The following is a 23627-nucleotide window of genomic DNA, read 5'->3' on the forward strand; positions in this document are numbered from 1 at the left end:
CCAAATTTTGTTAACTTTTTGAATTTTACAGAGTATTACTATTTTGTCCCGTCGGAAAATACGATAAAATTGGAACTATGCGGAGAAGTAGCGTAGCGTGCCCCAGCTCCCATCTTTTTTGTTTTTTTTTAAGACCAAATTTTGTCAACTTCGCCCTTAGATTTGGATATTTTTTATTTTGCCCCTTCGAAAGTATTACAATTTTGATCTCTTTCCCCTAATGATAGGATTTACTTTTTTGATTCAGGACACTTCTATTAATTTTTTTGTTGACGTGTCATGTATGCTACATGGACCAATCGAATCATGCCATGCCAAATAAAATAATGCTAAGTAACAATAACATTTTAACTAATTAGATACGAATTTTGACAAATTTATCATTAGTTTATATTATGAATCTGTTTGAATACCGCTTATTTTACTGAAAACTAAAAGCTTATTGTTGAAAACACTATAGTAAAATAATTTTTAAAACATAACAATGCTGCCATGGGTCTGTTTCCTGCTTTTTTTCATTTGTTGGTTAGGTTATGAACAGTGCTATAGGACCCTGCACTTAAAACACAAACGCAAAATAAGCGTTAGGCAAACGCACGCTATATTCGTATATTCTCTATACTTGTAAATTTTCAAAGTGATCAAAAATCAATAGTCATGTCATCAATCATTTGTTTAAATTCAAGATTTTATAGTTTAAAATAATACTGTGGGGCCCAATAATTTATGGGCTAGGCCCACTTGCTCCTGGGGAGTCCAAAGGCCCAAGCCGAAAAAGGTGATGACCCGAGCTCAAAAATATAAGGCAAGAATGGCCTGGAGACGCAGTCGAGGACAATCTAGTCCTCGGCAGACCCAAAGCTCCATTGGGAAGAGGGGTAAAAAAAAAAAAAAAAAAAAGAGAGAGATGTAGGAACAAATTTGTAAGGAGATCTAAAATATCTGGGGGAAGTTATCCTTACTACCCTTCCAGATAAGACTCTGCACCTGACAGAGCCGTATTCTGCAGCTTTATCAACCATCCCCAACAATTCTGGAATTAGACTGATGGGACAAATATCAGTCTTGTAAAGATTGACCCTACACGTGGACGAAGGACAGTTAACGCAAACGAGTATAAAAGAAGAAAGTAAGTAAATCTAAAAATGGGACTCCATCCCACCTCCAAAAAAGGAGAGACTACATGGGTGAGAACACCTCAACAACACCTGAGATCACAGAAAAAAAAACCATCGTCGGGTAACCGGGGTAAGACCTTAATGGTCCTCGGATCAAGTCCGAGGAGACCCATCCCATAGGATGCGACGCCGTAGGGCTTAAATGTTCAAGCCCAAACCCTTTTTCTACACGAATTCCTCTAAAACCAAGACCGGGCATCGCCCTGTGACCAACGGCTAGCTTTTCAAGCCCACTCTCTACAAATCATATTGTGAGGGATCTTTCATATGTGAACCCAACATCATTATTGGGCCGCAAAAGAATCGTGTCCTTACAAATACCAAAAAAATGAAGTTTATGGATTGAATAATAAATAACATTCGATTAGCATATTAAGAACATATAAAACATGTAATTCAAGGGCGTAATTTTTTAATTTTTAAAAATTAAAAAATTAGATAGACACATTGCGCAAAATTATACTTAAATTAAAATCTGATTTAGAATTTAGGATTTGGACTCTTCAATTTTTACACTTAATAATTCACTTGGTACGAAAATTAAAAATTAAATGGGACATATGGAGCAAAATTGAGAATCCAATTAAAATCTAATTGAATTTTCTGTAAGTTCTGGCTTTCAATATATATATATATATATATATATAGAAAATTGATTAGGTACTCTCATAATATCATAAATGCGTACTCCCTCCTCTCACATGAATGATGGGTCCCACCAAATTCACGGCGGGACCCATCATTCATATGAGAGGAGGGAGCACGCATTTATGGTACTCCGAAAATACACAATAATTTCTCATATATATATATATTTAATGGAGTCTATAACTCCACATTTTGATCAATGGAGTCTTTTACTCCACATTTTAGTCAAAGCTCAAGCCCATTTCTGCTTGGTGTGCAAATTAAGAATACTACTTGTACTACAAGTTAATTAACCAAAGTTAATATGGTTAGTTTAGGGTTTAGCTTCCTATAAATACCCTTATTTGGTTTATTGTAACACGTGAATTGTACTTCACTCATATATCAAAGATGTAGTTCTTAAAGGTTTTTCCTATGGATGTAGATTATTAGAGCGAACCACATAATCCTCGTGTATTCTTTTATTACTATTTTATGCTTTCATTTCCGCATCTAAAATCTTTTATATATCTCATACAATTTATTTAAAAATTTAAATGGAGTCTCAAACTCCCCAAGTTATTTCCAATGAAGATTCTAACTCTCTAAATTAATCTAATGAAGTAGGGGTGTGCAACCAACTTGCCAAATCAACTCAATCTAACCTAACCCATAGAGCTGGGTTAGGTAAGAATTTTTTTTTTTTTTTTAATAGTGGGTCAGGTTGGGTTTGGGTCATGAGATTCACAAACCTGCTTAACCCAACCTGACCCACTTATATTTAATATATATTTTAAAATTTTAAAATATAATAAAACATTTATTATACAATTTTGTTATTTACTTTTTTGCCCATCTTCTAAATAAAACCCAAACCCTAAATTCTTTTTATATATAGCTTTTGTTATTTTAGTGTCATGCTTATAATTTTTTGGTTATAAATTTGCTCTTATTAATGGTGGTGTTCTTCTAGTGCTCAATCTAATAATAATGGCAGTAATTTTATAAAAAAAAATTTGTCCAACCCATAGGTCCAACCCGATCCACATGAGTTGAGTTGGGTTAGACTCTTGTGATGGATTGGGTTGGATTTTTTCTAACCCACCATGGTGGGTTAGGTTGAAAAAATCTCTCAACTTGACCCATGCACGCTCCTACAATAGAGTTTCTAACTCCTCAAATTAATTCAATGAAGTCTTTGATTCCCCAAATGATTTTCGATGGAATTTATAATTCTTCATTCAAATTTGGAATTTATAACTCCTAAAAATGATCATTAGATTTATTTGAAAGAAAATTCCTATTCTTCAATTCCTAAAAATGACCATAAAAAATTAGCTTCAAAGAAATTTTCATTTCCTCAATTAAATTTGGAATCTCCAATAACTAAGACAAAATATCATTATTGGTTAAAGATCTTACAAAGAAAAAAAATTAAGGAAAAAAAATTTGTTTGGACATTTTTTCTTAGGAAAAAAAAAAGAGCCTTTGGCTCAAGTTCCACAATAACATGAGTCATTGTCTTGTCCTTGAGATTAAACGATGATCTTGCTTAAAATAAAATAAAATAAGGTCAAAACTTAGTTAAACATCAAGTATTTAACTTAAATGTCCATCATTTAATTAAAGTTTTTAGAAAATGGACAAAAACCAAATTGAGGGATTTAATTAAATCTAAATTAACAAAATCTTTAATTAAGAACTACAAATTAGCTTGATCCTCGCCAAGGGTACGTTGGCAATGCAGCCGCAAATAAATTTAAAAAACCCATATCTCCCCTGCATACAAAACTGAAATGATGTACAAAAATATCATGGTGGGAATCAAAGGGTCTTCTCATGAAACAAAAGATTGTAATTAAAAGATACGTTATCTTGAATAGACACTATTCAAACTAATAAAACTCATATGACAAAATTGTATATGGGTGAAATTATGTTCAATAGATTTTATTTGAAAAACACGGTAACAATTATTTGTTAAATAGTCTATGTCTTGCTTTATTTGATGGGTTTCTATTTCAATTAAGCTTAATGATATTTTTCAAAATACCATAAATTAAATTTAAATGATTAAGTCAAAGGTGAATCTTTCCCACGTTGTAATCTATTAATCTTTAATGGTTGAATTAAAACATATTTGAACTCGAGATTAAAAGTAATTCTTGATGATCATGTCCTTTCTTATCAGAATTGAGACTTGAAGGCAAATAAGATTGACATAACCACCGCGCACCCTTGGTGTGGTGGTAACTCCACAAGTATAAATATTTGTAGAGTGTGGGGGGAGGGGTAAGAGTCAGGGTTCAAGTCTCCAAAAGGGAGTTTTACACACATATACACTTAAATTAAGGTAGAGTAGAAATTCTATCTTATATAAATAAATTTTTTAAAAAGAAGAAGAAGATTGACATAAAAAATAATAATAATAATAATAAAACAGTAATGACGCACTCAAGATTTGAGGAAAACATCCATTCAATTAATGTTCCCCTTACATAAAACTTAGTATTAATTCAAATCAAAGATACAACTCCTTAACTGACACTCACGTGCTTGGTTGTTTATATATGGATATGTTGCTCACATGCGGTTGTTCACATAATTATAATATATTTTTAATCAATACACCTATTAATCACATATTTTTCTTATACTGCAATTTCGCTAATCAAAAATTTCATTATCAAGGTACACCTTTAGATCACATCCATATATTCTTCCGGGCGCAATCATGTAAATTTTGCACCATCAAGAGTAAAAACACAACCTAACTAACGTGAATGACTAAATGAGTCAATTATTATATAAGATATTTATTGTGAAAACTCGTAACTTTAATTAAAAGGCAAAATCCTATAACCAAAAGCTACGATGGTTATTTATCAAAAAATTTATAATAAATTACATTTTTTTTCCTTCTTCTTTCCTCTATATTTATAGAATTTTTAGAAAATTAAAGATCAATGTTATGTCATCACTCAAATGTAAAAATTTAAGTTTTTATAATCTAAAATTATGCATAAAAATAAGTTTATGGGTCGAATAATAAATAATATACGATTAATACAAAGTTTGATATGGATTCATTTTTGTAGAGGAAGTTGTAGCCAAATTATGTCCTTAAGTTAATACTCATGGTGACACTAACAAATAACAACAAAATAAAATTAAATATAAACTTAATGATATTAATCAGGAGGTATATTATGTAATAATTGCATACAACACCCATTCCACATAAGGCCGAATCCCGTAGTTGTGGAGTGCACATCCATATAAGAGGGCTATATAATATATACAACTGTTACACATCATAACAAATCTACTAATCATAAAACTTCTTCACTCGATAAGAAACTTTGTTATTATGGTCTTAACTTCTTCCACTTTTATGGATGAAATTTATTAAATTAAAATTAGTATATGTTTGTCAATTTTATTTATTTATTTTAAGTTTGACTTGTTTAGGATAGTTTTTAAATTCTCTCTCTCTCTCATTAGCAATTACACTTATATTTAATTGATATTTTAGATCAAATAAGTTAAAGAAAATAAGCTATCAACCCATACCAATCTTTAGTTAATTTTTCCAAAAGCTCAATTTGAATATTCTAATATTTCGAATGGAGATATTCAAGATTCAAATCCCTTTTTCACCTCTCCAATTATATATACACACATACATTCACATTGTAATTTTTATATTATATTTGGTTCGATAAAAAATATTTTCTAGGAAAAAAACATTTTTAAGAGTTTGGTTACGTTTTTGAAAATACTATAAAGATATTTTAAGGTGTTTAGGTGTATTTCTAAAAATGCTATGCAAAACAAATATTCTATTACTATCCCACATTTTCTCATTCACAATCACATATATAATAAAAAAAGGAAATTTCTTGAAAAAAAAATGGTATTCGGGAACCATAAGTGGCGACAATGGTTTGGTCATCAAAGACATTAGGGGGTGGGCAATAAGGAGCAGAGGTGGAAGTTAGGTTGTTAAGAACGGTTTATGAAAAATGAAAGCGTAAATCAAGTGCCTATATTTGAGGGTTAACAGTAAAATAATTTACATTTTTATTGGCCCCAAACACCGATAAATGCGAAAAATATTTCTCAAAAAGTAATTTCGGTCAAAACCAAACACAACAAATTTTAAATGATTTAGCAAAATATTGAGATTAGATTTGTTCAACTTCCAAACTTAGGCTTTATTTAGGCGATGAGAGAGATAGAATTAAATTAAAAAAAGAAAAAGAAAAAAGAAAAAAAGAAGAAAGTAGTTATTAGTTGAATGAAAGTTATAAAAAGGCAAAAATGAAAGGAGTATAAAAATAAGAATAGTGCGGGCGTGGGTGTTGCTTGGTGTGTGTGTATGGATGCCGCTTAATTCTCGGCAATGTCGCTTCCCAACTCCGACGCCCCCACATTCAATCCTTCTCCTGCCGTAACTCACGTCTTTCTCTTTCCCTTTCTCTTTCTCTTCTTTTCTCATCAAATTCTTCGTTTCAAATCTCCAAAAACAGCAATCAACAGGTACGCTCACACCATTTTTCTATCTGTATGAATGTTCTTGATTCTCAATTTTATCCTCTTATTTCATTGATGGAAGATCTAATCTAAATTATACAAATATTCTTGTTTATAAATTTGATTGGGTTTGGTTTCTCGGGATTCCATGATCGGATTTGTGATTGATGTATGCATTATTTATGATCGATAATAAATTAATCTTTTTTGTTGTTGGCGCAAATTGAATTCTGAAATTTGATAAATTAACGGTAAAGGAAGAGAAGGTTTAGGCGATATGGAGAATCATTTGGAAAGTGTATGATTAAGATTTGTGGGTGAATTAGTAATTGAGAAACGAAAGTGTTGGGTGTGCAGATAAACAAGTCTGATACTCCAATGGCTGGTGAGGCGTCTGGCCTATCAGCTCAAAGGATCCATCAACAACAACCAACTTTTGTCATGCCAAATGTAAATAACAATGTTTCTGTACGGACGGGGGAAGAGTTTTCGTTGGAATTTCTTCAGGATCGTGTTGCTGCTAGAAGAGTTCCTGCTGTAGCTAATTCGTGTCAAAAGCGTGAAAAGAGGGCCGTGTTTAATTATGATCAGAATGGCCAGCTGGGGTATGAGGATCTCACTGGTATTCTTGGGTTGAGGAGAATAGATTCCGAGAGTACTTCTGATATGTCTATGTCTGAGTATGCATCTGCAAGAACGTCTTTCAATGCCAAGGAGATGGAAAATGGGGCTTATGTTGATAAATCAAGCAAATACTACAAGGAAGATGGTGATAGTGGACATGGGTCAAGGAAGGCTTTTGGTGAATTGAATTTCGATCGGACTGGTATGGGAATACCAATACCAATACCTCCACCACTTCATAAATCTGGGTCCCCTCATTCCAACAACTATCCTGGGTCAGGAGTATCTGGCGGTTCTCATTTGGGGAAAATGAAGCTCCTTTGCAGCTTTGGTGGAAAAATTTTGCCCAGGCCCAGTGATGGGAGACTCAGATATGTGGGTGGTGATACACACATTATTTCCATCCGGAAGTGTATTTCACGGGAAGAGCTTATGAAGAAAACATTGGGTATTTGCAACCAACCTCACTCTATAAAGTACCAGCTTCCTGATGAGGATCTTGATGCGCTTATATCTGTGTCTTCTGATGAGGATCTTCAGAATATGGTAGAGGAATATTGTGGGCTTGAAAGGCATGGGGGTTCTCAAAGACTCCGGATCTTTTTGATTCCTCTTTGTGAATCTGAAATTTTATCCTCCTTTGATGGAAACACTATTCAACAGAACAGTCCTGATTACCAATACGTTGTTGCTGTGAACGGGATCCTAGATCATACTTCTAGGAAGAACACCAGTGGGATGAGTTTGGCAAGTGAAGCAAATAAGCTCGGAACTAATTTGGACTGCATTCCTAGCTTTCATAGAGGTTCTCCAACTGCCCCAGCTCCGTTGGAGTTAAAGGGTGGTTTTAATGCTTTGCATCCTGGTCAGTTCTTTAATCAGTCCCAGAATATGAGCAGGTCTCCCAATCATTCTCCTCCTCATTCTCCAGTCCCACTTCAGCAGGAAGATTCAAAGAGTGTTCATATGCAATTGCATGGTGATAACTCACGCAAGAGTAGCAACGAGAGCAGCAGTTCTTCTTTCACTACTCGACTACCATCTGAGGACTCCATCACTAACACTGCTGGTTCCAAATACCTTCTGCAAGGGGAGGTTACTTTAATGAATCATCACCACCCTTATAAACAAGTTGATGTCGGCCAGCCAGAGCATCCTCATGGAGAACATATTCACAACTGCAATTCCAGCAAAGAAACAAATTCTTCTGTTGATCGAAATGATAGTGACTTTGATGGATTCTCCTACGAGAAACCAATGCACAAGGAAAGGACATTCCACTCTGAAAAGCCAACCTCGCGTCCAGAAGATCCACTGGGTCTCTTTTCCGGATCAAGTGACTCCATTGATTCTCATCGTGGGATGTCACATGCATTTTCTGATTCAAAGCTGAATGAGAATGGAGGGAGCTCTGCATGCTGTTCGCAAGAAGGAATGAGCCCATTGTCTCCTCTAAACTTTCCAAAGGCTCGACCACCTTTACACTTAAGTGCCTTACAAGAAAAGCCACTGCAACCAAATGAGAATATGAGTCTTGTCTACCCTCAGGTACAGTATATGTTAGTGGATGTTGACCCAACTGGATCTCAAAGTAGACTGGATTTGCTGAATTCTTCCACATGTTCAGAGATACCGAGCTGGAACAAACCTATTTATAAGGTTACTGGTGGTGTTGATGACAAATACCCAACATCTGGAAAAGATTTCAGTAAATCTGCTTTCATTACACTGAACCACTTGGAAATAAATTCATCAACTTTGGAAACTATGGAAAGGCTTGATGAAAATAATCCCTTTCTGTGTCAAGGTGGAAAACTTAATGGGGCTCCTGCCACTGGATTGGAATGTCAGAACATATTGCCTAATGTAAATTCCAACCTAGCTTCCAGTTTTGGTGTTGATACATCTACACAAGAGTTGCAAGTCTCAGGCGATGTGCTTCCTGAATCCTCAGCCATTAATTTCAAGCCTGTTGTAGATAACATAATAGAGCAACCCAAAAATTTCCAAGTAGAGAAGACCCCTCCTGATCTTGTCATGAGCCAAAGAACTGCCAATGATCAAGACTGTGATTTGACTACAAGAGTGATTGGTGAACAAGAAAAAGATATTTCAGGGTTTGGGAATTCTGAAGTTGCAGGCTTATATCCAAGTGCCATACAACAGTCTTATGATGAAAATTCTTTGTCTGATCTAATGTCTGGGTCAATTTATGGCCTAGCTTCCCATGCACCTCCATTGCTTCAACCTGTTGGAAGTCAAAAAGACATGGCTGTTAATGAGCCCAAGCTAATGAGCTCTATAGATTTGTACCCATCTGCTGTCCATGATGATTCTGATTTGAGCTCAAACTTGAATAAGAATGACCATACATTGATTGGGAATCCAACTGAAGATGCTTTGTTTATGAGAGAGTTTTCTCTCCTAGATGCCGACTTTGTTAGTTACCCTTATCAGAAGGTTGAGAATTTGGGCTTTGGAGGATCTGTTTGTGAGAAGTCAAATGTTAAAGACAGCACATCAGAAAATCTAAATTTCCCAATTAAAAGTCATGAAAAAAATCAGCTGGAGTCAGTTATTGGGGAAGATGTGAATGAGACTATTCATTCTCATGTCCAGTCTTTGTCAATAACTGTGCCATACATCCTTGATGAAACCAGCAGTTATAATATCGATTTTGGATCCCCTGCTGCAACAGAGGTGGAGGGCAGCGTCATTCCAGAGTTTGAGTCTGAGGTGAGATTGCTTGAATTTGGTTAGAGTCTGTGGTTTTGTAAATTGCAGATGTACTAAAAAGTATGAGTTTCTGCCTGCTTTGCTTTGTAGGATGCTAAGGCTGATGACGAAGACATTACTTATTCAATTAGTGATGCAATGATAGCTGAAATGGAAGCCAGCATATATGGTTTGCAGGTTTTATACCACTCTCTTTATTTATTAATGGTTTACAATGAGTTTAGTTGTAAGCTCTTTTGATTGCAAAACCATATTTTATCTTCTTATTTACTGACAAAAATTGCTCTGTACTGCTGGAGGCTGTGGCAATACATTAGTTTTGAGAGACTTTTAGGTCTTCATGGTTAACATCTAGAATACTATACAGTACTCTTTTTTTTTTTTTTTTTTTTCATTTCCAAAAGTTATTGGTGTGTTTTGATAATTGTTATACTTATGAGGTGAGTACAAACATGTAAATTGAGTTAGCTGTAATTTAAGATGAAAGTAATAAGATCTGTAACCTTTTCAAAGCTCTTAATGAATTATGTTATGACCATGGAATTAAGTTAAAGATGGTGTACACCCTTCTAAATTCTAATAACTTATGAATGGCTTTAAGATTTGAACCATTTAAAGGTGCATATTGCTAGCTGTAACTTAGCTAATGATTTACTTTGAATAAAAGAATAGAGCTCAAAAAGAGAATAAAATCTTTGTTGAGCTCCAAAACCAATTTACCTTAATATTTATTTTCAGTTATGTTGATTCAACCAAACCATGGGTTATGGTCTTGATCCAGTGTACTCACCACAGAAAAAGGGATCTTATATGTGCTGATTCTAATTCTTGCCAAAAGAAGTGAAAGAACTTCATAAGCATTCAACTTATCTTTGTTTTGTCATGAATGTGTAATTTTTCCTTTAATTCTTTCATACTGTAAAGTTTGAAAAGACATTGTGATGAAATTTAATACTTCAACTTAGAAATGTAAAAATTGACACACTGTGTTGGTTTTGAGACTAAATTCTCTGCCAAGGAAGGTGCTCTCTTGTTATAAAGCTTGGTTCACAGTTTTTACTATAGTCAAGTACCTGTTAAGTGAAATGTTGATTTATCTGTTTATAATTGTGTTTAATAAATTTTAATCTTCTGTAATAAGGGAGAACCTTTTATGTGAAATCTACTAAGGATTCAACCTTATGTTCGGTATGACCTTGTCAATGTTGGTGGAAGTTTACACTTAAAATAGGAGTAGAGTTAGTGAAGGTTTTGGATTTTTGTCACCTAGGTGCTGGGTGCATAATGTGAATAGTCTTTGCTAGTTGGCTAGGCAATAGCTTACGAAGGCAAGGATCGAAGGGTATTTGGCATTTCTGGAAAGTGGAAGTCTCTAGTTGAATTTGTGTTTCTTTTAGTGAAGCCTTTAGTTGCCTTTCTCAATTTTCTTTTCTTCTTAACTAAAATTTTAATTCCTCACTAGTTAGATGAATTAGGCTGTACCTTAAAAGACAAGATTTCTTTTTATACTTCTGATAATGTCTAATTTGATGTTAAGTATTATGGAATTTTATCATGAGGATTTTATGTGATTAGATTACTATTTAAATTAGGAGCTGATTTTCCTTCCTTATTCAATATAATTTGGAAGCCCTATTTAAAGGACCTAGAGAAAACATTATGGATACATATGATTAATTAATACAATTTCTTGTTGAAATTTTCTAATGGCTTGGTGCTGATTCCTGGCAATTCTAGGCGCTGATTACAAGCAACCCTAGGTGTTGATTCATAGGTTTATCCTTCCTTTTTCTGTTTTATTTGTTTTCCCAATTTCCTTTGAGTTTTTGTCCTGCATCACATAGTCTGTTATTGCATTAGGTGTGTGTTGGTTGTGATAGAAGTATTTCTGAAATGCTGTGTCATCTTTATATATATGACAAGCTTTCTGGCATTTTTTTCCTCTGTTAAGTTTCCTATAATGTGATAGTTTTTTATTTATTTATTTGTTTTTTAAATATGATCAGCTTTCTGAATCTGATATACAGATTATAAAGAATGCTGATCTTGAAGAACTACGAGAGTTAGGAGCTGGTACTTATGGGACTGTTTATCATGGAAAATGGCGGGGAACAGATGTTGCTATAAAGAGAATTAAAAAAAGTTGCTTTTCAGGTAGATCGTCAGAGCAAGAACGCTTGGTGAGTATAATGCATAATTTTCTTCTCAGTGCTCTTCTTTAATATTAGCAATGAATCAGTATCTTCTCTAATTTTTTCCACAATTTTTGGGGAAGTCTCATTTAACTCGCTATAAATGACCTCTGAGCAAGACTTAAATGGATAATACTCATTACCTTCATCTTAGGCTCTTCCCATTATCATCAGACAGTGTTCAGTTTCTTGGGCTTCCTATACAATGTGTTAATTACCTCCTTGTTGTACCTGTATGTCTTGATAGTGCTTTGTCAATGGCTAAATTATTTTACCACCAAAGGGCTCCACCTTAAGCTTTGTGAGTGCCACCTCTAGGAACTTAAACCATTTAAAAAAAAAAAAAAAGTAAATAAGTATTCTATTGAATTAGACTACATGTGACGCAGGACAATCAGAACAAAACTGAAACAACAATAAAATAAAGGGATATGACCTAGGAGTTAGCATCTAGGTCTTGCTTGGAGTCAGCACCAAGCGGGGAAATCACTAGGAGTTAGCACCTAGGGTAGACTTGGAGTTAGCACCAGACCAAAGAAAGACTAAACGGCCATTTTTTTTTCATTCATCAAAATATCAACTATCTCCTCAAGGAGTACAATAGGTTGCTTATAAAAGATTGCTAAATCTTAGTTCTAATTGGCTAGAAAACCCTAATTGCCTTATTACAAAAATAACCTTGCTTCCCAAATTAAAATACTAATAGCCCAATAAATTACTAGGACTTAAAACATAAAAATACAATTGACTTGCAAACATAAATAATATTAAATAATAATTTTCTTGCATCTCCTGCATCAACATGTACAAATGAACACAATTGAGTCTAAAGAACTCGAACCAATAGCTTTGATACCAATTTTCTTTGGAAAACATGCAAAAATAAAATAAAATAGGATAAGTAGCACCACTAACTACAAAATTTAATGTGGTATGGCAAACTCTTTGCCTACATCCTCGAGTAATGCCAACCAAAAACCCATTGTCAATAATAACAATTATAACCACATGTTAACTTTCATAAGCCTCACAAATATAAACTAACCCAAATTCCCAATACACCCACAGGTTCTCCCACATTAACAAACTCTGTCACTTGACAATACTTTTTCTTCTAACCTTTACACACACAAATACTAATGTTGCACCACCCTCTACTTATTGGGATTACCATACCTCCTTACTTTTCTTATCAATGTGAGACTATCACTTTTAATAAGATTAGTGCATCTCCTTATTATTCTTCTAGTTGATATGGGATTCTAGTTTCAATAAGGAAATCTCTTATTTCTCCAATCCTGGGTAGATTTTTATGTCTTGGTTATACCTTGCACAGCATATGCACATTTATCCGTAAGTCTTTTATTAAAATAAATCCTTTATATTAGAATGTTATATTTTCTTCCTATTTGAATAAGAGTAAAGTTTTCCTTAAAACCAAGTTGGAGAAATCTCCTTCAACCCATTACATAGTGGTTCAAATGATCATTGTTTTGTGTATTTTATTTAGATGTTTCATTATGTCAACTTAAAATGCACGACTTTTAAATAGATCACGTGACGAAAAGTTTAAGTAGATGTTTATTTGAGTTGCTATTTGAGGGTTGGTAGAATTTTTCTCCAAAAAATCCTGTCTTTTAAACAAATTTTGAATTGTCAATGACAGCTGACCCACTGTGAAGTTAGTAATATATATATTTTTATTGTACTAGACAAAAGACTTCTGGAGAGAGGCGCAGATCCTCTCTAATCTTCACCATCCAAATGTCGTTGCATTTTATGGTGTAGTACCAGATGGAGCTGGAGGAACACTGGCAACTGTGACAGAGTTTATGGTGAACGGGTCACTTAGACATGTCCTACTTAAGAAGGATAGGTAATTTAGCTTTCAAGTCTTTACTGTATATTTGCTTCCAACAGTTATCTATATGTTTTCTCAAATCTTGGGATTTATGCAGATTGCTTGATCGCCGTAAAAAGCTTATAATTGCCATGGATGCAGCTTTTGGCATGGAATACTTGCATTCAAAAAATATTGTCCATTTTGATTTGAAATGTGACAATTTGCTTGTTAACCTGAGGGATCCACACCGACCCATATGCAAGGTAAAATATGATAGATCTTCAGATGACACTATGCTCCCTAAGTGCTTTACTTGATGTTAAAGGCTATTAAAGTCATAATGAAATGAACTGCAAATCATATAAAAACCAAGAGGGGTAGTTTCCACCCTAGAGGCTCTATGGCAACATAATTGGGCTGAAATGAAATCTGCTGGGAACCTTTTGGTAATGCAGTGGCAAACCACACTTTTTCAAAGTATTTTTTTTTTTTTTTTTTTTTTTTTTTTTTTAGACTTTAGTTATTTCTAGGTACAGCCTTTTCAAATGACCCCATTTTCTAAAAGCTGAAAAATAATCTGTACCAAATGGGCACTTGGAAGTTTTGTGGGATTTTGTTTGAGAATGTACTGCCAATTTCAGTTAAGTTCTCAGATTTACTGCTTTGATTTTTTATTTTTTTATTTGATCATAATTTCCAAGTATTTGTTTTTGCAGGTTGGAGATTTTGGGCTATCAAGAATTAAACGCAATACTCTTGTATCTGGTGGTGTGAGAGGAACCCTTCCATGGATGGCACCAGAACTGTTGAATGGTAGCAGTAGCCGGGTGTCTGAGAAGGTTAGTAGGACCAGATTATATGTTTTAGTGAAGTAAATGAAGGATTAAATCATTTGTTGCCCAGCCAAATGGTAAAGCAATCAACTGTATGGTATATGCTTTTGACAGGTTGATGTTTTCTCATTTGGCATCTCAATGTGGGAGATATTGACTGGTGAGGAGCCTTATGCAAATATGCATTGTGGTGCCATTATTGGTAAGTTTTATATCACTGAACAATAAATAATTGCTGATTGTGAAATGCACATTCACGTTTTTGGTGTTCGGAAGGGACATGAAATAATATTTAATAAATACATTATAGTCTTTTAGGTAAAATGGAATCACTAGCAAACTTTCTGAGATGATTATACAAAAAAGGGGATGAAGTTGTTTACCTCATTTGAAAATTATTTTAGTTTGTGTAACTACAACAACAACACAAAGCCCTAGTCCCAAAGCTATGGGGTCTGTAATGGATCCTCAATCCACTAATTTGGGTTATTCACATGTATTCTTCTTTGCTATTCTATCCTATACGAAATCATTATCTATATAACCTCCTTAATTAATATGTCATCTTTTACTACTTCTATTAGTGTTATTTTAAGTCTTCCTATGTGATGTGGGAGCACAACCAAAATTATTCTAGAATATATTATTTCAAATTGTGTTTATCTCATATGAGATGGATTATTGTATACTTTTATTTTTGAATTCAAATTGGGATTAGATTTGAGTTTAGGGATGGATTAGCTTAAGTTTTAGATAGGAATATCTTTTATTACTAAAATCTCTATAAAAGGGTTCTAGATGGTTGTATTTTGAGAGACGATTGATTAATGGAATTTAATTTCAAATTGGAGATTTTCTACCCAAAATTTTCTTGCTTGGTGCTAATTCTAGGCACAACCCTTAGGTGCTGACTCTTAGGGTTATATTTTAATTTTCTTGTTCTGTTCTTTTATTTTCCTGAAACCTTAGGTGTTGATGCCTAAGTTTTTCTTGCTTGGTGCTGATTCTAGGCAACCCCTAGGTGCTGATTCTTAGGGTTTCTTTTTTTTTGTTAAAAAAAAAAAGAAAAAAAAAAGAAAAAGAGTTTGTATAGATAAAGCCACTGTGTGCCAAAAAAAAAAAAAAAAACCCAAAGGGAATACAAAGTACAAAGAAAAAAAAAAGAGGAAACATAAAAGAAAGTTAAGTACAAGGGAAAAAAGAAATAATAAACAAAGGGAGGGATTCACTAGATGTGAGTCCACAAGGCTGAGACTAATCAAATAGAGAACCACTGAAAGAAGCAAGCATCTGTTCTCCTTAATTATCCACATCTTCAAATGTTTGCCTGTTATGCTTTCTCCGTATACACCACATCAAGCACAACGAAACTAAATTCCAAATTTTTGACGAATGTTTCCCCAACCAATTCCACCAGCCAAAAAAAATATCTAGTACCGTTCTTGGTAAAACCCAGGAAACCCCAAAAGATTTAAGGAAAAAACACCACAATTGATGAGCCTTCTCACAATGAAGCATTAAGTGATCCATAGTCTCCTCACAATAGCGACACATGACACACCAGTCAACAAAAGCAAGACCCCTACCTCGTAAATTGTCACCTGTGAGAATTTTATCTCAAGCGGCGGTCCAAAAAAAAAAAAAAAAAAACTCACCGATGGGCCTTAACTCTCCAAATACCTTTTCAAGGGAAGACATTGGAGTGGGAACCTTGCAGCTCATTAAAACGCAAATGGATATCAAATTCTCCTTTCTTCTTTAATTTCCATCTCATGTTGAAGGTATATTAATGAAATCCACCACTAATCCAATTCCTAGTCATTCATATCTTGAATGAAGCGAACATCCCAAGTCCTCACTTCCACCCCCTGTCTTGTCAAAGAAGACTGTTTCTTACCATCTTTTAATTTTAATTTTTTTTTCCCCTCTTGATTGTCCTACATCACTCTGTCTCTTGAATTTGATTGGCTAGGTTCGGATTGTTCAGAATCTTTGAATGTGATTCTGTTGGCTATATTGAAGTCTGTTGAGATCTAGGAAGTCAAGAATCTATTTTTCCTTTTGGAAGATGGTCATTCTGGAAATCATTCCGGTATGTCACCATGGTTTCAATGCAAGTTTCTAGAAATTTTGGCTCTTTTTTGGAGACTTCAGTTGAAGGTTTGGAAGAACTGACTTCTAATTTTCTCCTCAACAACCAAGAGGAAATTAATGGGTTAATGGATATCCCAAATTAGAAGTTAGTTCTTCCAAACCTTCGGTTGATATCCATTAACCCATTAATAGAAATGAGATTTGAAGAGCCAAATTAGAAGTCAGTTCTTCCAAACCTTCGGTTGAAGGTTTGGAAGAACTGACTTCTAATTTGGATCTTCAAATCTCATTTCTATTAATGGGTTAATGGATATCCCTATAAAGGGTGGTAGCTACACTTGGTCCAATTCTTTGTCTGGTTCTAGGATAGATTGTTTTCTCTTTTCTTTAGAGTGGGAGGAACACTATCCAAATATTCATAAAAAAGGGCTGGTTAGAGTTTTATCAGACCACTTCCTGATTTCTTTGGAGGGCGGTAATATTTGTAAGGGACAGAAGGCCTTTTCGTTTTGAGAACGCGTGGCTTCAAGTGGATGGTTTTGTGGAGAAGGTGAAAATTTGGCGGGACTCTTATCATTTCTATGGAACTCCAAGTTACAGGTTAGCCATGAAGTTGAAAGCTTTAAAGGGAGATTGAGAAAAGTGGAATGAAATAGAGTTTGGAAATGTAACCATTAAGAAAATGAAATTGTGGAATGATTTGAATGCCCTGGATTCTAAAGAGGAGAGAGGGTTTCTCTTTTGGTTGATGAGAAGCGTGAAAAAGAGAATTCGCTTGGAAATTGAGAAGACTAAATTGTTGGAAGAGATTAGCTAGCAACAAAATTGAGGGTGCTATGTTTAAGGGAGGGGGACAACAATACGAAATTCTTTTTAATAGAAGAAATAACAATATTGGTAGTCTCAATATTGATGGAGTTGACAATAGATCAGGAAGTTATAGAAGAGGGTATTGTTTGGTTCTATAAGAGTCTTTACTTGGAAGATAAGCTCATTTGCCCTCATTTGGATGTATGGAATTTTTCCAGGATTTTTGAGGATGAGGGTGGCTAGTTTGAACGACTTTTTGAGGAAGCTGAGATTTTTGGGGTGGTCATGGATTTTAATGGAGATAAAGCTGTTGGACCTGATGGTTTCCTTATGGCTTTTTTCTACACTTGTTGGGCCATTATCAAAATTGATCTTCTGGACATTTTTCAGTATTTTTTGATAATGCTTAGTTTGAGAAAAGTTTGAATGCCACTTTCATTTCCTTAATTCCTAAAAAATTTGATGCAATGGAGGTAAGGGATTTCTGGCCTATTAGTTTGATTGGGGGAGTGTACAAAATTATTGCTAAAGTTTTAGCTAACAGGTTGAAAATGGTGATTAGGGATATTGTTTATGAATCTTAAAATGCTTTTGTTAAAGAAAGACAAATTTTAGATTCTGTCCTTATTGCCAATGATGCTTGGATAGTAGGCTGAAATCAGGAGTTCTCGGGTGTTGTGTAAGCTAGATGTAGAGAAAACATATGATCATGTGAACTAGAGTTGCCTCATTTATATGTTAGATTGTTGTGGTTTTATGAAAAATGGGGAAGGTGGGTTTCTTTTTGCATCTCTACTGTTAAATTCTCTATTCTTATTAATGGAAATCTTTGTGATTTCTTTGAAAGCTCTAGAGGTATAAGACAAGGTGATTTGTTATCCCCTTTATTGTTTGTCGTTGTTATGGATGCTTTTAGTAAAATGTTGGATAAGGCGGCGAGAGCTAGTCTCATGTCTGGTGTTAGGGTGGGTTCCACAGGTAACTCTTTGCAAGTAACCCATCTTCTCTTCGCTGATGATAGGATAAGGCGGTGAGGGATGGTCTCATGTATGGTGTTAGAGTGGGCTCCACGGGTAACTCTTTGCAAGTGACCCATTTTCTCTTCGCTGATGATACCTTGGTCTTATGTGATGCTAATCTTAGTCAGATTTTGTTTCTCTGGCTGGTGCTGTTTTGGTTTGAAGTTGTTTATGGGCTGAAAATTAATATGGGAAAGTCGGAATTAGTCCTTTTGGGTGTGGTTCCAAATATAGTAGATATGGTGGATGTGCTAGGGCGCAAGCAAGGCTCCTTCCCGATGAAATATTTAGGTCTTCCGCTGGGTGCAAATGTTAGAGATAGTTCTATTGGGAATCCAATTATTGAGAAGATGGAGAGGAGATTAGCAGGATGGAAACGATTGTATCTTTCAAAAGGAGGTAAAGATACTTTAATTAAGAGTACTTTTTCCAATCTTCCAACTTATTTTCTCTCTCTTTTTCCTATCCTGATGGAGGTTGCAAACTATATTGAACAACTTCAACGAAATTTTCTTTGGAGTGGTATGGGGGATGAGAAAAAAACTCACTTGGTGTAATGGGCTATGGTTTGGGCTACTCTTCATTTTGGGGGCTTGGCTATTAGAAGTTTGAGAAGTTTTAACAAAGCGTTGTTTGGAAAATGGTTATGGAGATTTGGGAATGAGCGATAGGCTTTGTGGAGGAGAGTGATAGGGATAAAGTATGGTTGTGGGTTGATGCTCTCTTCTCGTTACTGGCCTCATGGAGTGAGTTTGTGGAAGTCTATTAGCCGTGGCTGTCCTTTCGATTGTCACGTCTAGTTTGAGGTTGGGGCTAGGTTTACTGTTAGATTTTGGCAAGACATTTGGTGTGGGGTCTCCCCGTTGAGATTGAGCTATCCGGAATTATTTGCTATAAGTCGAAATAAGGAGGCTTATGTGGCTGATTTGATGAAGTTCCCAAATGGAGTTCTCTTCTAGAAATTAAATTTTGTAAGAGCCATTCAAGATTGGGAGTTGGAGTCCTTATCCAATTTTCTGGATAGTTTTTATAGAGTTTCTTTGAGGGGAGTTAGGGATGATAAGATTTGTTGGAAACCTCCTAAGGGAAGTGGGTTTGCAGTTCACATTCACTCATATGACTAGATTTTGACAATCAGTCCTTCCCATGGAAGACTGTTTAGAAGCCTAAGGTCCCTTGTAGAGTTGCTTTTTTTTATTTGGACTACAATTTTGGGGAATATTTGACTATTGATAATCTTCAGAAATGGAAGATTTTGAGTTTAGATTGGTGTTGTATGTGTAAAACAAATGGGGAATTAGTAGACCACCTTGCTTCTGATTTGTGGTCTATTGTGTTTACTTTGTTTGGCATTCACTAGGCTCTGCTGAAGACGTTGGTGGAGCTGTTGGCAAGGAAAGTTTCGGTGGCATTAGAATAGTGCTATTTGGATGGTTGTCCCTCATTGTTTGATGTGGTGCATTTGGTAGGAGAGGAATAATCGGCTTTTTGAGGATTTAGAGAAAACAGTTTTAGATCTTAAACTCTTCTTTTTTAAGACTCTTTTGGATTGAGTTTTAGTGTTAGGCTTTTGTTTTTTATTTTATTTTTTTAAATTTTTAGTTCATGGTTTCATGGACTTTTGTACTTTATGCACTTGATTTGTATTTTGTCCCTGATTTATACTTTCTGTATACTTAGGTGACAGTGACACCCTTCTTCTTTTTTAATATATTTTTTTTATTACTTATCAAAAAAAAAAAAAAAAAAAGAGGAAGTTTTTTAAAGTTAGGGGTGGCCCCCTATTGATGAAAACACAAGGAAGAGTTGATTGAGATGGTTTGGTCATGTTTAGAGGAGAACGGTTGATTCACGGGTAAAAAAGAGTGAGTTGATTCAAGTTGCAGGAATGAAAAATTGTAGAAGATGACCAAAAATAACATTAGTAGAAGTAGTTAAAAAGGATGTCAATTAAAGAAGTAATAGAGACCCTATCAAAAAAAAGAAGTAATAGAGACTATGACTTTGGATAAATGGAATGTAGAAAAAGAATACATGTGGCCATCCATAGCTGACCCCAAAAAATTTGAGACTAATGCTTTGTTGTTGTTGTCAAGAGTTCAACTCAAACTTGAGGCTCATGGTTTTATGGCTGTAGTGGCAACTCTGGATTGAGTTGTAAAAAATGCTGTTTCCTTTTTTTGTGCCTAGTGCTGTGACATGGGACAAAGGAGCTCCCTTAACAAATTGACATGGACAGCAGCACAGAGATTTTTATCTACATTTAATTATGGCATATCCTAACAGAAAAGATTGTTGTGTGAAGTTCTATAGGATGAGAAGGGTAACCTAGGGTATGATTTAAATCTTACCAAGAATGTTTGAATTTTGGAAGGGTTTGAGGGGCTGGAAACAGGATTTTATTTTGCAGCTGATATTTTTGGAGAACTAGGGATATTTGGGTTTGGGATTGGTGGTGGAAAAAGTCTTGAAGAATAGGTTGGATGAAGGTCCAATTTTAGAGCACCAGGTGAGGTATGTTTTGTATCTCAAACAGGTGAGAAAATGAAGAAATTTGGATCTGAAAAGGGCCATGAATTATAAATCAGGAACTGTCACATAGCTAGGTTTGTGGGTTTGGATGCTAACAAAGGTTCAATCGTGCTAGGGTTTTTGACCTATGGATTTGAATGTTTTAAGGGTAATGAATTAAGGTCTGGATGCATGGATACAAGTTGCTCAAAATTATAGAAAAAGGAAGAAAAAGATAAATCTAAGTGTTGTACCTAATTTTTGATGCAGCAGGGGCAGTTGCAAGAGTAGGAAAATTGGGGGAGGAAAAACAGTACAACCCTAGGCTTCACCACCTAAGCTTTTCTTTAATCAAGCACCAAGCACTAGAAGGAACTTCTTAACCAAAATTGTACTAATCCATCATAAGCCATTCTCAATAGTATATTTTGGGCCTTCTATATAGAATTCCAAAGTTACATCAAACATGGAAAGAAAATAAACTCATAATGAGATTTTACATAACATATGGAAATAGAATCAAATAGCAATAAATCTCTCTTGCATTAATCAGTGTTAATCAACATCAATCATGGTCAATCTGTTCCAACAAGATCAATCAGCACTGATAGCTCCAATTTGGTGTCTGCACCAGTTTTACTAAGCATCAAACACTTGCACTTCAGGGTGGCTATGCTTATAATTCTTTAGTTGCAATTGGGACTTGGTGTGTTGATGGTGCTGCTGCTGATGGTCAAGTTATCACTAGTAAAGCAGGTCTCACATACTTGGACAAGGTTTTGATGGAAAACTTACGTATAATGTAACTCAAGATTTACATTTTCATTTATAATACTGCATTTAGAACACCAAAGATGGAGGAAAAGAGATCAATATATTAGCCAGCTCACATTATTTCTCTTAAGGATATTTTCCAACGAGTATCTTATCAATTTTTATGGGAACCCTTTCATTCACTTGCTAAATGCTAATCTGCCTGACTATAGACGTGGTTTCTTTCTGAATTTTTACAAGTTATCTTTTATTGTTTTACTCTGCAATCCTAATTTAAGAATATTAATAGCTTTCTATCTTTGCTTAACTATTATTTTGTGACTTGTTATGTTGTGAGTGAAGGTGGAATTGTGAAGAATTCTCTACGACCTCCAATTCCGGAACATTGTGATGCTGAGTGGAGGAAGCTGATGGAACAGTGCTGGTCTCCTGACCCTGAAATCCGGCCATCTTTTACTGAAATAACCAACAGATTGCGTTCTATGTCTATTGTGCTTCAGTCAAAGGGAATAGTCCGGTGAGGCATGCGAAGCCCAATGTTTCCTCATCAATTGATAGTGTAGATATGCACCTATTTTGTTCTTCATGTACCAGGATTTTCTAGTATCTTCAAGAGAAGTGAATGGGGCTGAGGATCAAAGCTTCAAGGCTGAGCATGAGTCCAATTTGATGATTTATTGTTTCTTCTCCGATTGTTAATAACGATATCACCATTTGTTCATTCTTTTTTAGTTTTTAACAACACAAGGTAGTAAATGATGAGAGAAGCATATATTGTCCCATGCTTAGTTTGCTCATGTTTTTCCCAGAAAACCCTTTGTTAATATGTACATACGAATACTAAAGGCATAGAGTTCTGCATTGCTGTATCTACTTCACATCCGAATTATGAGTCTTTTTGTCCTCTACGTTTTGAGAGGTGGAGATGTAAATTTACCATTATTGTAATGTAAAACAGTGAGGCTTAAATATGATTTTTTTTTCCTTTTCCTATTGTTAGATGATTTTTTCTTGTATTTGTATTAGTTAAGATTTAACTGTAACATTATGTCTTAAGATGATTCTTTCTCGGATTTTATCCATTTGAAACTCGCATGAATACTTTATGATGCCAATAATATGTTAGGTACACTGTATTTGTAAGGAATAACTTAAGCATAGGAAACCTTTTGCAGCCGTGTTCCCTTGCTAGTGTGTTTAGCATAACATAACCATTTTTTTGGATAGATATGGTAGAAATTCAATATATGATGTTGGTTTCATGATAATTGTTTTTTTATTATCAAGTCAAGACATCAATTAGATTTTAGTATAGGCAGGGTTCAAGTTTGAGATCTCTTATTCGATAAAAAGATATTTTATTAATTGAGTTAGTTGGAACCCTTAATAAATGCAAACATAAGTGCTCCAGCTCATTGCTAGGACTGGTGTTGGATGATACATGAAGCTCAATTTAAAAAAAAAAAAAAAATTGTGGGAAATAAGTGAATTTTATTCCGTATAAAAAGTGGAAAATACATCATGGAGAAGAATTTGTTCTAAGAAATAAGTACTCTCTTCAATCCAAATAGAAAATCATTAATGTCAAAGGTATATTTTGCTAACAAATGTGCAGGTTTATTACCTTGCCTACAAACAGGGCAGCTTTTAACACGGCGAAAATCATGTAGGGGAGATTTCAAACCATAAACAACATGTGCCACCAAAGAGGGAGAGGGAGAGGGAGATTGATCACTAAGAGCATTGTAGAGAATCAAAGAATCACTCTCAATAACGAAGTCATAGATCCCCATCTCAAGAGTAAAATGTAGACCCGATTCAAGAGCTTTTGCTACAGCTTCAAGGGCACC

The 23627-nt window shown here is 34.7% G+C and overlaps 1 protein-coding gene across 1 annotated transcript; it reads left to right on the top strand.

The window, feature by feature from the left end:
* Positions 1 to 6132: 6132 nt before the first annotated feature.
* LOC115959278 (dual specificity protein kinase splB) lies at positions 6133 to 22776 on the top strand. The gene is made up of 9 exons (XM_031077629.1): positions 6133 to 6347; positions 6699 to 9701; positions 9792 to 9878; positions 11729 to 11881; positions 13606 to 13769; positions 13852 to 13999; positions 14453 to 14575; positions 14684 to 14771; positions 22120 to 22776. The coding sequence occupies exons 2-9, from the start codon at positions 6720 to 6722 to the stop codon at positions 22296 to 22298; spliced, it is 3924 nt and encodes a 1307-aa protein (XP_030933489.1). The 5' UTR covers positions 6133 to 6347; positions 6699 to 6719; the 3' UTR covers positions 22299 to 22776.
* Positions 22777 to 23627: the final 851 nt, after the last annotated feature.

This window comes from Quercus lobata, chromosome 9 (genome assembly GCF_001633185.2).
Source record: "Quercus lobata isolate SW786 chromosome 9, ValleyOak3.0 Primary Assembly, whole genome shotgun sequence".
NCBI lineage: Eukaryota > Viridiplantae > Streptophyta > Magnoliopsida > Fagales > Fagaceae > Quercus > Quercus lobata.

What these genes read in the sequence shown, in the direction of transcription:
- LOC115959278 (XM_031077629.1), top strand. Translation starts at nt 6,720, where the DNA reads ATGGCTGGTGAGGCGTCTGGCCTATCAGCTCAAAGGATCCATCAACAA. An exon ending in CGTCAGAGCAAGAACGCTTG is followed by an intron (nt 11,882 to 13,605) that starts GTGAGTATAATG and finishes TTATTGTACTAG; the next exon opens with ACAAAAGACTTCTGGAGAGA. An exon ending in GCATTGTGGTGCCATTATTG is followed by an intron (nt 14,772 to 22,119) that starts GTAAGTTTTATA and finishes TTGTGAGTGAAG; the next exon opens with GTGGAATTGTGAAGAATTCT.